The following is a 14365-nucleotide window of genomic DNA, read 5'->3' as shown; positions in this document are numbered from 1 at the left end:
AGCTTCTTTTTACCAAAAGCCTTGATCTTCCAGAGCTGGAAACAGACACTATTCTAGGAACACCCTCTTGCGCACATACCTAGCACCCCCTCCACCCCATCCCCCCCCCCCCCCGGATTTCTACCCTGCATACCTGCTACTGACACCTGCTAATTCACCAAGCGGGATCTCTTGCGTAGAAACTTAGGCTAGAAGTGTGTGGCCAGCCAGGGTAATTGCAGTCTTCCCTTCTAGGAACTTCCACGGATATTAATTCAGGTGCTTTGCCTATATATTGATCTGATTGCATCAATTCTGAGAGCTCAGAGTTCTCAGAGCTGTAGAAATGATGCAGTATTAAATTGCCTGAGTTTGCAAATCTTTTAATGAAGATGATGGTTTTAAGGATTGACTGAGACTCAAGTTTGCAAATCTTTTAATGAAGATGATGGTTTTAAGGATTGACTGAGACTCAAGTGTTCATCATAGTGCCTGTGGCACATAAACAGCACATGGTAGTTGTTACGATTCCACATTTTGCTGTGCACTCTTGGCAGCCCCCTCCCTGTGGACAATGGGAGAGGCTGGCTGATCTTGCCGTATTAATCTTTACACACCTTTATGGTGAACTGCAGGTTTAATTAAGAGAGGGAAAGCATTATGTGTTCAGCAGTATCTGAGAGTCTGTATCAATGACTCTTCCCAATCCAGTGACATAGACATTACCCCATTGCACATATGAAGAAACCAAGGCTTAGAAAGGCAGTTGTGTGCTTAACAGGAAAACAAGATTTGAGGGCAGGTTACCTTAGTGGTTAATCAGCAACCAATGTGGACTATGATTTCAAAGGCCTCTTCACTAGAAACTGCCCCCTGCCAAAAGTTCACCATTAGAATTTCCTATCTAGTTCTTAGCTCAGTGAAAATGTTACAAATTATAGTAGGTAACACCTATTTGTGTTTTCTAAGAACTTATTTAATAAATAAGGAAATTAGTTTGCTTTTTTATTATATAAATAACAATCATAGTTGAATGTCAATGCCATTATGACTGTATTCCCAGTTTACTTGGGTCAGATATTATAATCAAGGCAAAATGAAATGTGGTTTATATTCACACAGTTGCAAAAATAGGCCAATTAGCTCCCTTGATTGGATCATTGTTCCAGTGAGGCCAAGGTCACAGGTTTTGTGCATGTGCAAACCACAGCTGTACCCAGAGACCCTCCTGCCACAACCTGTGTCCCTGACCTTTGTCCGGTTATCTTGTGAACATGTGTCTTTAGGATCTGATTGGGAGTATAAATGACACAGAAAAAATCAGTTCCAGGCATAGGAAATTCAAAGGACATACTCCAAGTTGGTGGTATGTTGAGGTAAATCATTATGGTTTCTTACTCTTATATCAATTTTGGCCCATTATAAGATATTAACTTCTGCCCCAAATCAGTTTCATTTGTTAAAATAGTCAATTCTTAATTTATACATCAAGGCAGTTTCCAAACCTGTTGATTATTCCTAAATAAAACCAGTGCTTACCTACTTTATGGAGAAAAATGTCATCATTAGATATATTGGCTTATGAAATAAATTTTTAAAAAGGTTTTTGACTTTTTTTAGTGGTAAATGAAGATGTACGTAAGGCTACAGATATATTTCACTTGCTTCATTTAAGTTTAAAGTACACAAGAATACAGGTGCTTTTTATTTCTTTTTGAAGCTTCACAGCACATCTGAACCTCATAACTGTCAATCTGTCTTGATTAGAAGGAACCCTCGTGGAGCAAGGTAATTACATGGGTCATCATTTTTAAGACATTTTTTCCATGGACTGCTTTCAGTGGGAGATGTGAAAATTATTAAGACTGCTTTCGTCGTTCGTTTTCTCTATATAACCAACAAGCCAGAAATAATGTGCTGGTTCAGAAGAATGAAAGGTCAGTTTAAAATGCCAGCACCTATTGTTTACTGTAGAAAGTAAGGCTGGCAGACCATTTCAAACACTGTGAGCTATCTGATTGCAAGGAAGGGGAGGGAGGGCCTTACTGCACCATCAGATTGGAGAAACATTGCAGTTGTTGTTAATGGTTTTCATACTCCAGTTCATTACAACTCCAGTCTGGCGAAAATGTAATTTTTCAAAGTTACTCAAAATCACTTTGATCAAACACCTTCAGGGAATGAGAGTGAAATTATCCCTGATGGTGGGTCAGATAAGATCACCATGGGGAGGAACTCTAGGGCAGCGAAGAGCAGCGGTGTAGGATGCCTGCCTTTCAGCACATTCACAAGGGAGCCAGACGGGGTGCTCCAGCCAGCATCCTTGTGCATCCTCAGAGTCCCAGGCGCTAATACGAGCTCGGGAGCGAGAGCCTCCTCACAGTTAAACCAGCAGATCACTGGCAAACAAACTTGTGTGAGGAAAGATTAGAAAACACTTCCACGAAGCATTCATCCGTTCAGGACAGTAGAGGATCGAGCTCTTTAGCATTGCCCAGAATACTAGTCCCGGGGACCGGGAGTCACCCTGCAGGTGACTGGCAGTTTTCAAAGCACCCGATATGTAGTGAGCTGGTTTCTTAGCTGTTCTCAGAGGTGATGCTGAGACCGCTGCAGGGGACGAGAGGGAGGCGAATGGCAGGGCTCTGGACCTGGTGCCCCCGTGCCCAAACTTCACTTTTATGTGACTTATGTATGGGGATTTTTACGTGGAAAACGTCTTTTAAAAGAGATACACCTTTTACAAAACTTAACAGTACTGAAGTATTCCAACCTTTTTTTTTTTTTTAAGATTTTATTTATTATCAGAGCAAGAGAGCACAAGCTGGGGGAGCGGCAGACAGAGGGAGAAGCAGGCTCCCCACTGAGCAGGGAGCCCGAGGCGGGGCTCAATCCAGGACCCTGAGATCATGACCTGAGCCGAAGGCAGACGCTTAACCGACCGAGCCACCCAGGCGCCCGAAGTATTGAATCTTTTAATACAAACCCTTATGAGTAGCATTCCAATCTTTTTGGGATTTTAATAATTGTTTGGAATGACGGTTGTAACCATCAGCCATCACAGCCATTGTGACTGCCCGAGAATCAGTAGTCGCAGCAGAGCATGTCTTCCAATGGCTTAAAAATCTTACCTGGTATCCACCTGTCTTATTCTATGTGGACTTTCTAATTGTGTGTGTTTGGGACAACTGGGAGTTTGACATTCTTTCAAGATTTGATTGCTAAAAACCATTAGTTTTGATTTCCTACGTTACTGGTTCATTGTGCACACTTTGCCTGGTAAGATGGGGAATAGATGAAGTTTGTAGAACTGCTCACTGAGCCAAATTGGAAATTGGAAACTGCCCCTAAACCTTTAAAATGAAAAGTCCTCAAGAGGAAAACATATCAGACCTAAGCACTACTTAGGCAGGGCCTATGACAGATGCAAATCACAGACTTCCTTTTTCTCCTGCCACAAATGTCAGAAACGCTTGGCATCTGAGTACAATGCATTTCCCCCCCTTTCTGAACAGCTTAACTTGGAAAGGTCAGCATATCCCTTTGGGAAAAAAATCTTTTCTTATAAATTGGAATGTTTGCACACATAACTGTAGGAAATATTTAACATTTGCTTTGATGGGACAGCAATTTATTCAATAGGGTGGAATTCTTCTTTTTCCATTTTCCTGCCTATTTGTACATCACAGGCACACAAATTACTGAATGCAACTTTGAGCGCTTCTATGAGATCAGATCATCCTGTCCACAAACCCAGCCAACGCCTTGGGCTTCCGAAAGGCAAGCTATGTTCCATCTTTTACTTACTCCAAGGGACTCATTTGTGAGAGGCTGCTCTGAATAAAAGCAGTAATTTTCCACAGACTATACACACTGAAACCCTGAAGAAGGAGGAGGAAGGGCGGGGAGGCTGAGGGCGAGGAAAAGAAAAACAGAACAAAGGGTCCAGGATCTCCCGCTTCACCTTTGCACACATTTGTTTCAGTGTGGAAAGGACATGCAGCGTCCCATGTTTCAGATGAGGTCATTTTGTTTGCATCTTCTGGTTTACTGAAAGAGGGATACAGATCATTATGACAAAGCAATTCACTGTTTGTGATCAGCTGTCTCTAATTTGATAATCAACATAAATATTTGTGGTTCATGGAGAATTCTTCTTCACCAGAGCCCATCTTTCCATCCATCTTGAATTGATGAAGAACAGCTCTGAGTTTGTGTGTTATATTCATTTCTGGAGGAATAGGGGATCCCGAAAACAAGCTTACATTTTTTCTTAAGGGAAAAATGCTTTAATTTTGCAACGACCAAAAATAGACCCAAGGAGGGACCGTAAGGAAGATAACGGCATCGAGGTATTGGTCGAGGCTGGGGCTGGACTACAGGAAGGGACCTGAGTCAGCGCTGCTCATTATTTTGGGACATTTCCGGTTATTCACCTCCAGAAAGAGTTTCCCTTCCATTTCGGCCAAATTGCTCTACAGTGTGCTAAGTGGCCATGTGTGTCCTGAGGCACGTGTGAACTCCAGGAGAAGAAACGCCCTATCAGAGACAAACCACCTCTCTCCACACCTACATCCTCGTACCCAATGGACGTCCCATCCCTTCTCATCTTCCCAAGCGCTTCCCTCCCTCCACGAATCCTTCCTCCCCTGGGTTAATAATTTCTTTTCCTCCATTGCTCAACTACAAAAGCACACAGACACGTTCTATCTCCTCTCCATATTGAAAAATAAACACTTGTAACTCATATTCCCTTATAATTACCACCAACGTCCCTGCTCCCTTTCAGTAAAACTTAAAAAAAAAAAATTAACAGTACACATTGATTTCTACTTTTCCTCCTCCATTCACTCTCTAACCCACTTCAACTGGCTTCCATCTCCACTTCTCCAAAGGAAAGGATCTTGACAGTCGCTAAAACTTCGTCAAAGCCAGTGGGCATGTATCTGTTCTTGTGTTACTCAGCTTCTTGATTGGATTTCCACACAGTTGACCACTCCACTCTTAAATCACTGCCCTCTCTTGGTTTTCACAATACCGCCTTCCCCGGGTTCTTCTACCTTTGGACTGACTCTTCCCAGCTTGTTTTGTTGGTTCTCTATCCTCTATCTCTATCTGAATGTGGACGTGCCCTGGGTCTGTCTTTGGCTTTCTTCCCTTCTTTCCACTCTCTGGATGATTTCATCCAATTCGTGGTTTTAAATAGTATATAAATGCTGAAGAACCCCAATTTTATGACTCTAGCCCTGACAATGCCTGTGGTTTCACATTCATATATGCAATTACTCGACATTTCCACATAGATATTCACTCGTCTCAAAATTATTCTCCTAAACGTGTTTCTCTTTCCATTCTCAGTAAATGGCACCACCATTGACCCAGGTGCTCAAGTAAAAACCTGAGAGTCATCCTTAATTTCTCTCTTCCTTAAACTCTACTGCATCGCCTCCCCACATCCAATCTCTCCACAAATCACCTCAGTTTGGTCTTCAAGTTGTATCTTTATTCAACTTAATCTCTAGGTCCACTTCCACCTCCAAGTTGTCATAATCACTCATCCAGACTATTACAGTGGTCTCCCTGCACCCACTCCTTTCCGCTTACAATACATCCTACACACGGCAGCCATAGTTTGAAAAAAAAAAAGTAAAAAGTAAAAAAAAAACACAGATCATATCATTGTCCTGTTTAAAGTCCGTTCACATTTATCACTGCACTAGGGATCAATTCAGACCAACCCTAGCGTGGTTTACATGGCCCCATATGCACTAGCCTCTTGTGGACTTCTCCACTAGCCCGCCTCCCACACTTCTTACTCCACTCCAGTGGCGCCACCCTGGCCTCCTTGTTGCCCCAGTAACATGACCCGCCCTTTTCTGACTCAGGGCCTTTGCATCTGTTCTTTTTGCAACATTTTACCCCCGTATCTTCACATACCTGGCTCTTTTTAATCCATTAGTACTAGTGTTACTTATTCTTGAGAGATTTGTTCCTTACCTTTACCCCTGTCACTCTTGTTCAAAACACTTTATTTGCTCGGAAGTACTTACCTTCATCTAAAATGATCTTCATTTGTAGGCATGTTCTGGGGCTTTTACAGACAGAACCTAAGCTCCCTGAGGGCAGAAGCCTTGTCTGCCTCCTTTAGTATTGATGGCTGATCTGGTAAAGTGCCTAGCACCCAGTAAGTATTTGTTGGATGAATTCATTCAAAGGCTATTTTTAGAACCCCTACTATGTGCCACATACTGTTCTAAGTTCTTGACATACATCTGTGAACAAAACAGGACACAGATCCCTGCCCTCAGAAACCTAATACTTTAGTGGGAGAGATGGGCAATAATCAAGACAAGTAAATCAAGTAAAAATACAGTATGTTTAAAGGTGGTAAGTGCTAGACAAGGAGAGTTTCTGGGTGCAAACTTAGGATAGTCTTGTCTCTTTTTCCCTTTACAGTGGAAAAAACATTTGCTTTGCAGACACTTTGAAATCCTGGCTTCTAAGGTAAACCATGGAATTGTGAGTGGTTTACCTCTTTGGGGTTTAGCTCCCTTATCTGTAAAACAGAATAATACCCACCTCACAAAGTTGGTGTGAGGAATAAATAAGGTAATATAAATCACATATTATCTCGTCCTTCCCAGCCACCCACCCTCACCCTATTATTCCAAGGGGACAAAGCACATGGTATTAGCATGTTCTCCCTCTCTGTATCCTTCATGCAACCCAACTTTTTTTGCAAATACTCAACACATCCTTAGCGAATAAATATATGAACAAACAAGTATATGGGTAATTTCAGAGCAAACAATCAAAGCTACTTTTATTCAGAAGCAATGTTTTTTTAAAGACAGTAGGAAACCCTCCCATTTCTTTAATAATTTTCCCCCTTTCTCATTTCTTAAGTTAATTCCATTTTTATAGACCCCTACTGACAAAGAAGAAAGGATCTAGCCATTTAGTCTTTCTTACCATATATAGGAGTAAAACTAAACAGATAATTATTTTATAGGAGGATAAAACATTTATTTAAATGGAAACACTAATCTTTATTTTCATCATGCTGAAGTGTGTGGTTACAAACAATTTCCAATAAAACGCTATATAATAAGCAAAAAATAAGTTAATACATTGTAAACTTACATACAGTTCCATCAATTAACAGGTTTAGGAACAAACACGCCATTTTCCGACTCTGGAGCTACATTTAGTAAAAAACTGCAAACACTCAAACCTTATCAACCCCAAGTAAGACACTAAGGAGCTATTCAAGACTTCTTCAAACCAATTACACGAATGCAGTTTTATTTTTGGTTACAGTCCCCTGCTGTGCACAAGACCATTGGAATGCTGTAACAATTACACATTTTAAAACGGCACAAAGCAAAGCAAGGAGCTAACATGCCAGCCTTACAGAAGCTGTCTTGAAAGTGCAAACTCTGCATTTTCTCTTCCTGAACCACTAGGATATAAGCACGGGTACCTCGGACGACACGGCAGGGTCAGGAGCATGCTTTCTCTACCACTGGTGGGACATTTAACTTGAACCAAGTCTCCATGCCTTTGAAGATACCTCCGGTTTTAAACAGTGAACAGGTGTCAACTAAATATAGTGCAAATCAAATACCGAGGAGCAAAACGACAGACTAGAGACCGCCCCAGGTCGACCCGCTGTCTCCCCGCCGGGCAGCACGCCCCACGGGCCAACTTCTCTTCAGGTCTTGCCGTGGGAGGCGCGGCGGCGGAGCGAATGCAGGGCGACCACACAGCAGCCCCGCAGCAGCGCTCCGATGTTGTAGACGGGATCGGTCGCCCCCCTCTGAGTACTGAATGCCCACAGAACCGTGGGCACCACCGGGGCAGCCACGGCCAGGAGATCCACCAGGAAGCTGCTGCTCCAGTACTGCCTCCCGACGGCCCCCCGGGGCAGCGGGCGGACGCCGTCTGGTCTCTCCTCCGTGGAGCCTGCAAAATCCAGCTCGCTCATGAGGCGGTTTGCAGGGGCTTCCGGACCCACCGCGGCCGATGGCGTCTCCCCGGGAGACAAAAGGATGGCGGAGTTGGGATTTCTTGGCGTTAGATCAACCAGGAGTGCGGAGACGGACTCGGGGAAGCTTTGTGTCGAGTCAGCCCCGGACTCCTCAGGCGAGGCTGAGCCCGAGGGACAGGGGTCCTGGAGCTTGAGCACATGCCGAATGAGCTCCGAGACCGCAGGGCTGTAGGGCACCACGTCGGTCTGCACGGCCCGCTCCACCAGCGCTCTGGCCTCTTCCTGGCCCACGGCCAGGGGGAGGAGCTCGAGGGCCTGGGCCCCAGGGGCTGAACGAAGAAGCTCCAGGTCGGGGGCCTCGGTGGTGGTGGTGGTGGTGATGGTGGCGGCGGCGGCGGTGGCCGTCACCATCCCATCAAACAGATCCGTGCCGTCGGCCATACTATCTCCCACCAGCAGCTCGCTGCCAGCCCCTTCCTCCATGACCTGCGCCTCCAGAGCCAGCCCATCCGCCATCTTGCCAAAAGGGGTGCTGGGGGGGAAGCTTTTCTCCGGGGAATCGCACGGGAAGTCCAGGCACAGTTCGTCCCTCAGAGAGCCGCTGTGCGCCATCTCCATGCTCTGAAGTAGAGACTCCAGCTTCTTGTTTTGGATGTTTATGTCCACAAAATACTTCTGAATGCCTTTATCTTTATCAGCCAAGCTGCTCCTCATCGTTTCGATGACCTGTCTGAGCTGTTTGATCTCTTTCCTGGCTTCCTTCAGGGCCAGCTGGGCCTCCACGCGGTGGCACTCTTCCTCAATCCAGTCTTCCCTCATGCGGGCCAGCTGGGACTTGAGCTCCATGATCTCGCTTTCCCTGCGGCGAGAAGACACCGCGCGGCTAAGGGAAAGGGCGGCTTTCCACCGCGCAGACGGCCCTGCCGCCGCACGGCCGAGAGCCTGTACTCTTCCCCTTGAAACGCAGAGGCTAAATCACTACTGAGTTTTTCTCTCACAGGTATTAGCCAGGAACTGCCCCCCCTTAATTGTAAAATAGCAAAAATGATAATAACTAGACTCAGAATCAAAAATGCAACTGTTTGCTTTCTTTCTGAGTGCTCACTGTCAGGCAGTAGTCTAAGTATAAGCATCATCCTCTATTCAGTACCTAATATTTGAAAATTTGTTACGAGATCGCATTAGAGCTTCTTTGCCTGCTTATACACCCATAGCCTACCCTTTCCTATGTCTACACTTCATGGAAGGAAAGTTCGTTTCACTTTTAATTACCCATCACAGACAGAAGGCAGACGGGTTAAGTTATGGCCTGCAGCATTGTTCTGATCATATAATAATCTGAAATTTTTTTTAAATTAGAAAATGCTGCATGTTGCAAAGACTGTGTGAAAAGTTGATTATTCTGTCTCTTCTCAAGGCAAGAGGATGTGGGATCCATCCTACACTGAAGAAAATCCATCCCACTGTTTTAGGTCCTTCACGGGACCCTATCTCAAGATCTTTGTCGAACAATTCTTCCTGACATATCATTTCTTCACAGTCGATGTAAATATAAGTCCTCATATTCTCAGTGGATATGAAGACCAGGCAGTGAAGATCCTGGTATATATGAAGGATGGTGTCAGTTTTGCTTCTCTTAGTTTAGATCTGAGTGTTCTCCAGTTCATTGCCTTACCATGCTTCCCTACCATGAGTGCTCAAACCCTCCGGTAGATTCTCAAATCATAAACAAAGACTTCCAGAAAGTAAGGTCTGACTCATACTATCCTCACCCTGAGTTCACAGCTACCCTGGTCAGAGCTCTATCTGGCTCTCCCAAAATGGTCCAGGAGAAAATCATTAAGCAGAAAATCTGGCCTGCCCCAAGATGTCAAAGGTCTTTTCTCTCCGAGATAAGATCTCGCAAGCATGGGCTGTTTTTTGGTTTTTGTTTTTTTACCTTAACACTTAGCCAAGAATAATGAACCTCTTCCTTCGGCACAGAAATAGCTTGCAGGAATCACAATACACATGGTCATCCACACTCTCAGAGAGATAAACAGGGCTTAATAGGGGTCCCTGTGTGTGACCCTTTCTGCTGGAAGTATGGGCTTGTTCCTGCGAGTGTTCCTGCCATTTAAAAATAGCCACCGCACACACCCAACGCTTCATGTCAAAGCTGTACACACCCAGAAAAAGCACGGGGCCCCCTCTAACCTGAGAGGGTCCCCTGAACTCCTGAAACACCAAATCACTCAGGAATACGAAAGGGCTCTTTTGAAAGACTGATTTAGGGAATTTGGCAAAAATTCAATGAAATCATTTTTCTTTTTTTCTATTTCTCTAGAGTGTGGACTTGTATTTCACTTTACGGAAAAAGAAACCATCCTAAATCAGGGTGAAAGGACTGCAGATTCACCTTTCATGAAGTCGGCGCTCAGATTCCTTCAGCTTGGTCTTTAGGTGCCTCACTGTGACCTCTTTCTGCTGCAGAGGAGTCAAATATTGCTCTGGATTTGGGGGCTTGACACCATGATTTTCACCACAAGACATGTACCTTCCAGAGCGCCTGAAATAATCCAAGCAATGAAATGTTACGTCTTCTGTAAAAAAAAAAAAGTTAAGACACAGCTAACAGCTTGAGAAGGGATGGCGGCTGTGCACTGGGGTCTTAAACCTCAATAACATGTGCTTCACTTGGGAAGGGCGACTGGAATCTACCTGCCCATCTTAGGACTGCGCATTACTTGAGAGACCGTGCAGAGGGTGTTTGTGGAGAGGGTGGAGACAGTGGAGAGGGAGGATTTTCTATGGCTTAGGAATGACCTCATACAAAATAATGCACAATTGTGCACGGTCCTGCCTGTGGGTTCAGAGTAACACACTGTTAGATGAGAGGACAATGAGCGGGGCAGGCGGGAGGGAAGGCCAGGAGGGAGACGTCCTGACTTTCCACACCGTGTGCCACTGCCTAAACATTCTGATGGTTAGGAGTTGGATTCAAATGGTTCTGAGATCAATCCCCGCTGTGAGGGGGCCCATCTGGAGGAAAGTTTCCTTCTTCCAAAGGGAAAAGGCTACTCCACCGTCACCAGAGTGTGTTTTGTAAGAGAGGTGCCCTGGGTTCGAGAAAACGTCCTGAGCTGGAATGTCAGCCCCTCTCAGGCCTGGCCAAGCGCTGGGCATCCCTGCTGTACAAGAGCTGACGAACGAGAATGGCCACCCAGAAGGAAGGAGACTGAGGGAGGAGGGCTGGCAGCTTCCTCCCTGACTCTGGAGCCAGCCAGGCCGCTACACTCGCCCTGCTCCCCCATGAGCCTGCACTCCATCCAAGATGGCCTGTGTTCAGCTCCCAACCTTCTAGTGCTCCTGTTGTGGCCCCTTTGGTTGCATAGGTCCTTTTTTCCAGAACCTCCTGCCCTTCCCACCCCGCCCCCCCCCCCCCAACTGCCCCGGGACTAATGAATTCCTTGCTTGACCTTCAGATTTCATTTCAATGTCATTTCCTCACAGAGGCCTCCTCTGATCCCTCCAGACTGAGCTGGACCCCCTCCTGACTTCTTAAATACACATGCAGCAACAGGTACTCGCAGAACAACCTTAAATGTGTTTTTGTCATTAGATGAGCAACGTCTTTGGTATCCTCTGGGCAGTAAGCACGGGGACCCTCTCTGCCGTTCACTGTCCCATTCCCAGTGCTCTACACGGTGCCTGGCACAACGTGCTACTAACACAAATCTGATGTTTGAATGAACGGTGAACACGAGAGTGATTCTTTCCTGTTCTGAGGGAAAGGCGTAGGTCCCTCCTACTGCCCCGTGCCATTTTTTCCTCCCTGGCCAGTCACTCCTCGGACTGCTGAGCCTTAGCAGAAACTGCTTTGTGTTCTTTCTGCAGCTGCCCTTGAAGGATTCGCTGAGTGCAGGGAAGGAAAGAGAAGTGACTTACTACAGAGTAAGGCAGACGCTCCAGAGTTGCATACCTTTTTTTTTTTTTTTTTAAGTGTTTGAAAGAAAACTTACCGAGGAGGGCAAACTCCGAACCAGGAGCTGGAGATGAGTGGCACTCACCTCATGACTGGGCTGCCGTCGCTTCCTTTGTAGGAGCCGGAGTTGCTACTACTTGGGGAGGAAGGCGCGTAACTGGGATGGATGTTAACGGGACTCAGCTGATTCCTGCACAGCATGGACAGAAAGTCCTTCTCCCGTGGGGAGGGCGGGCTGTTGCCAGACTTGTATGACGAAGCTCCATTACTCCGCCCATGGGGACCTCGGCTGGAAGAAAAGCATGTAAAATGTTCACATGCTTGGGGCGACCAGGGCTCAAATGCTAATGCTTGGCTCCGGCGTAAGGCTAGTTACAACTAAGGAAAGCCATTGTACAGAGTTGAAAGGGCAACATAATCACTTAGTGCAAACTGTCCTTACGAGCAGCCCTCGTCCCGCCTGCCTGAGATTTCCTTCCTCTGCCACGGGCACAGGCAACCTCACCCTCTGCCGTTCGCGCAAGTAGTTTCTGACCGTAAAGCTGGTCTTGGATTAATCTCAAATGCTTGCTAAGAGCACAACCCACGTCAAATATTGATTTGGTTGAGGTTCCCTCTGAAGGCTGTTCCAGTACACCCATTTCAGCTTAAACATGTTTGGGTTTGGTTCATGTTGAGGTAAGAAAACTGTGACAGTTCACTTGGAGTATAAGGAAAAAGGGGTTGTTGCCCTGAAAAGAGGACAGATGAACAGAACAAACGTCTCAAGCCTATAGCTTTAACCACCTATTTTCTTTCCTTTTCTTTCCATGCTCCAATGACTTAACACAGCCTTTATCATTTAACTGCTGAAATGTTGTTAACAGCCCTCTCCTGGCTCCCTGGCCTGTCATCTTGCCCCCTCAGCAAGGAGGCGGATTCTCTGGCTGGAGTGGCCTTTCTAAAATAAAACCGGATGTCACTGTCCTCAAAGCCATTCAGTGGCTCCCCAGTGCCTCACGAGGCCCAATCCTACCTCCCCATCCAACCCATCCTCTACCACTGTCCCTCTGTATTCCAGAATTCCAAACAACTTGCGGTTTCCTGACGACTCACACTCTCCAGCACCTTTATGTTTTTGAACTTACAATTTTTTCTGCCTAGAACATCCTCCTGCTCCCTACCCTAAGCATTGGGATATTTCTGACTTCGAGACCAATGGGAGCCTACTCCAAGCAGCCTTCTCTGGCTTCTTCCTTCCCTAGGCTTGCGTACATGTGGCTCCTTGGTGGTCCTAGTACTCTCTGCAAATGTCCATTCTGGAATTTATCTCATGGCATCACAACCCCACACTGTGTGTCCTTCCCGCCAGACGAGGGCATTCCCAGGGCAGGAGCACAGTCTGTTCTGTCCCCACTGCTTCCTGGCACATGCTGGGAGCTCCCGAAATGACGACTAAATGGATAAACTGAGCCTGAGCCTTGGCACTGCCACTTACTAGGAACTTAGGCAAGTAAGATACTTAATACACAGGGACCCATAATAACCTTTCTTGTCTTCCTCGCAGAGTTGATGTGAATCAAAGAATGCATGTGAATGCATCTGATAAGATGTGAAAGGCAATTCAGCTGTAGGATATTATTACAGGATCAACTGGTTTGGACATCCCTATTCATCTAGTTCCAGAGATTTGACACCTGCTATGTAAGGAAGCCACCTGAGAATGTTGAAATTACTTAAATAGGATAACAGTTCGGTGTCAGGAATATTTCTTGATGACATTACAAGAGAACAAGAATACCTTTCATACAAAAATACTGCTTTTTGACCATCTCCGTTTTGCAATTTTGATTACAGCTGCATCCAACAGACACATCTCAAGGAGGAACGCGTATAAACGTGAGTGTGTGCGTGGTATACGTATACCTGGCTCTGAAACCACACTTACTTAAAATCAAATGCAATTTCAACTAGCTGTCAACCCAGTAAATCACATATAAATGAAACATCACCAAATTCTAAAGTGAAAAAGTTCTTTCCTTTTGAAATCATCCAGATAGACTCTGCCTCCTTTTTGTGAGAAGGGGACACTTTATATGGAACAGATGGGCTGATGGCTTTGTGACAAACCAACTCCAGCAGCCAGTGGTGCTGGGCTGAGCAGCGGAAGAGAACACGGGCTCCGGCAAACCCCATGCTACTTTCCTCAGCCCACCCTAAACCCCTTGGTGTGGTGGACAAGGAGAATGCGGTCCACACAGAGGAGACAGAATTCTGCTGACCCTGTCCCTTCCTGCACACCTGAACACAGTAAATGGAAGTGAAGAGAAGGAGAACCTTACAAGGGGCCCAGGTGAATTTCTATCCCCCTCCCCCTGCCCCCAACGTTGTCCTTTACTTCAAGGCAACAATACTATCATTGTCATCACCATGATTACTGTTATGGGCTGAAT

At 45.7% G+C, this 14365-nt stretch overlaps 1 protein-coding gene across 2 annotated transcripts in view; it reads right to left on the bottom strand.

The window, feature by feature from the left end:
• Positions 1 to 7693: 7693 nt before the first annotated feature.
• SYBU (syntabulin) overlaps positions 7694 to 14365 on the bottom strand; it is a 69584-nt gene continuing 62912 nt past the window's right edge. For both annotated transcript variants that reach the window (XM_028122526.2, XM_028122525.2), the window contains 3 exons: positions 12019 to 12222; positions 10368 to 10517; positions 7694 to 8828 (listed from right to left, as the gene is read on the bottom strand). In XM_028122526.2, coding sequence (XP_027978327.1) covers positions 7694 to 8828; positions 10368 to 10517; positions 12019 to 12222 — 1489 coding nt within the window. The remainder of the gene's footprint in view (positions 8829 to 10367; positions 10518 to 12018; positions 12223 to 14365) is intronic.

This window comes from Eumetopias jubatus, unplaced genomic scaffold, assembly GCF_037043125.1.
Source record: "Eumetopias jubatus isolate StellerSeaLion01/CBP00866 unplaced genomic scaffold, mEumJub1_p1.0 scaffold_4, whole genome shotgun sequence".
Lineage (NCBI taxonomy): Eukaryota > Metazoa > Chordata > Mammalia > Carnivora > Otariidae > Eumetopias > Eumetopias jubatus.
The sequence above is the reverse complement of the archived record's forward strand: the minus strand, read 5'-3'. Positions and strand labels throughout refer to the sequence as shown.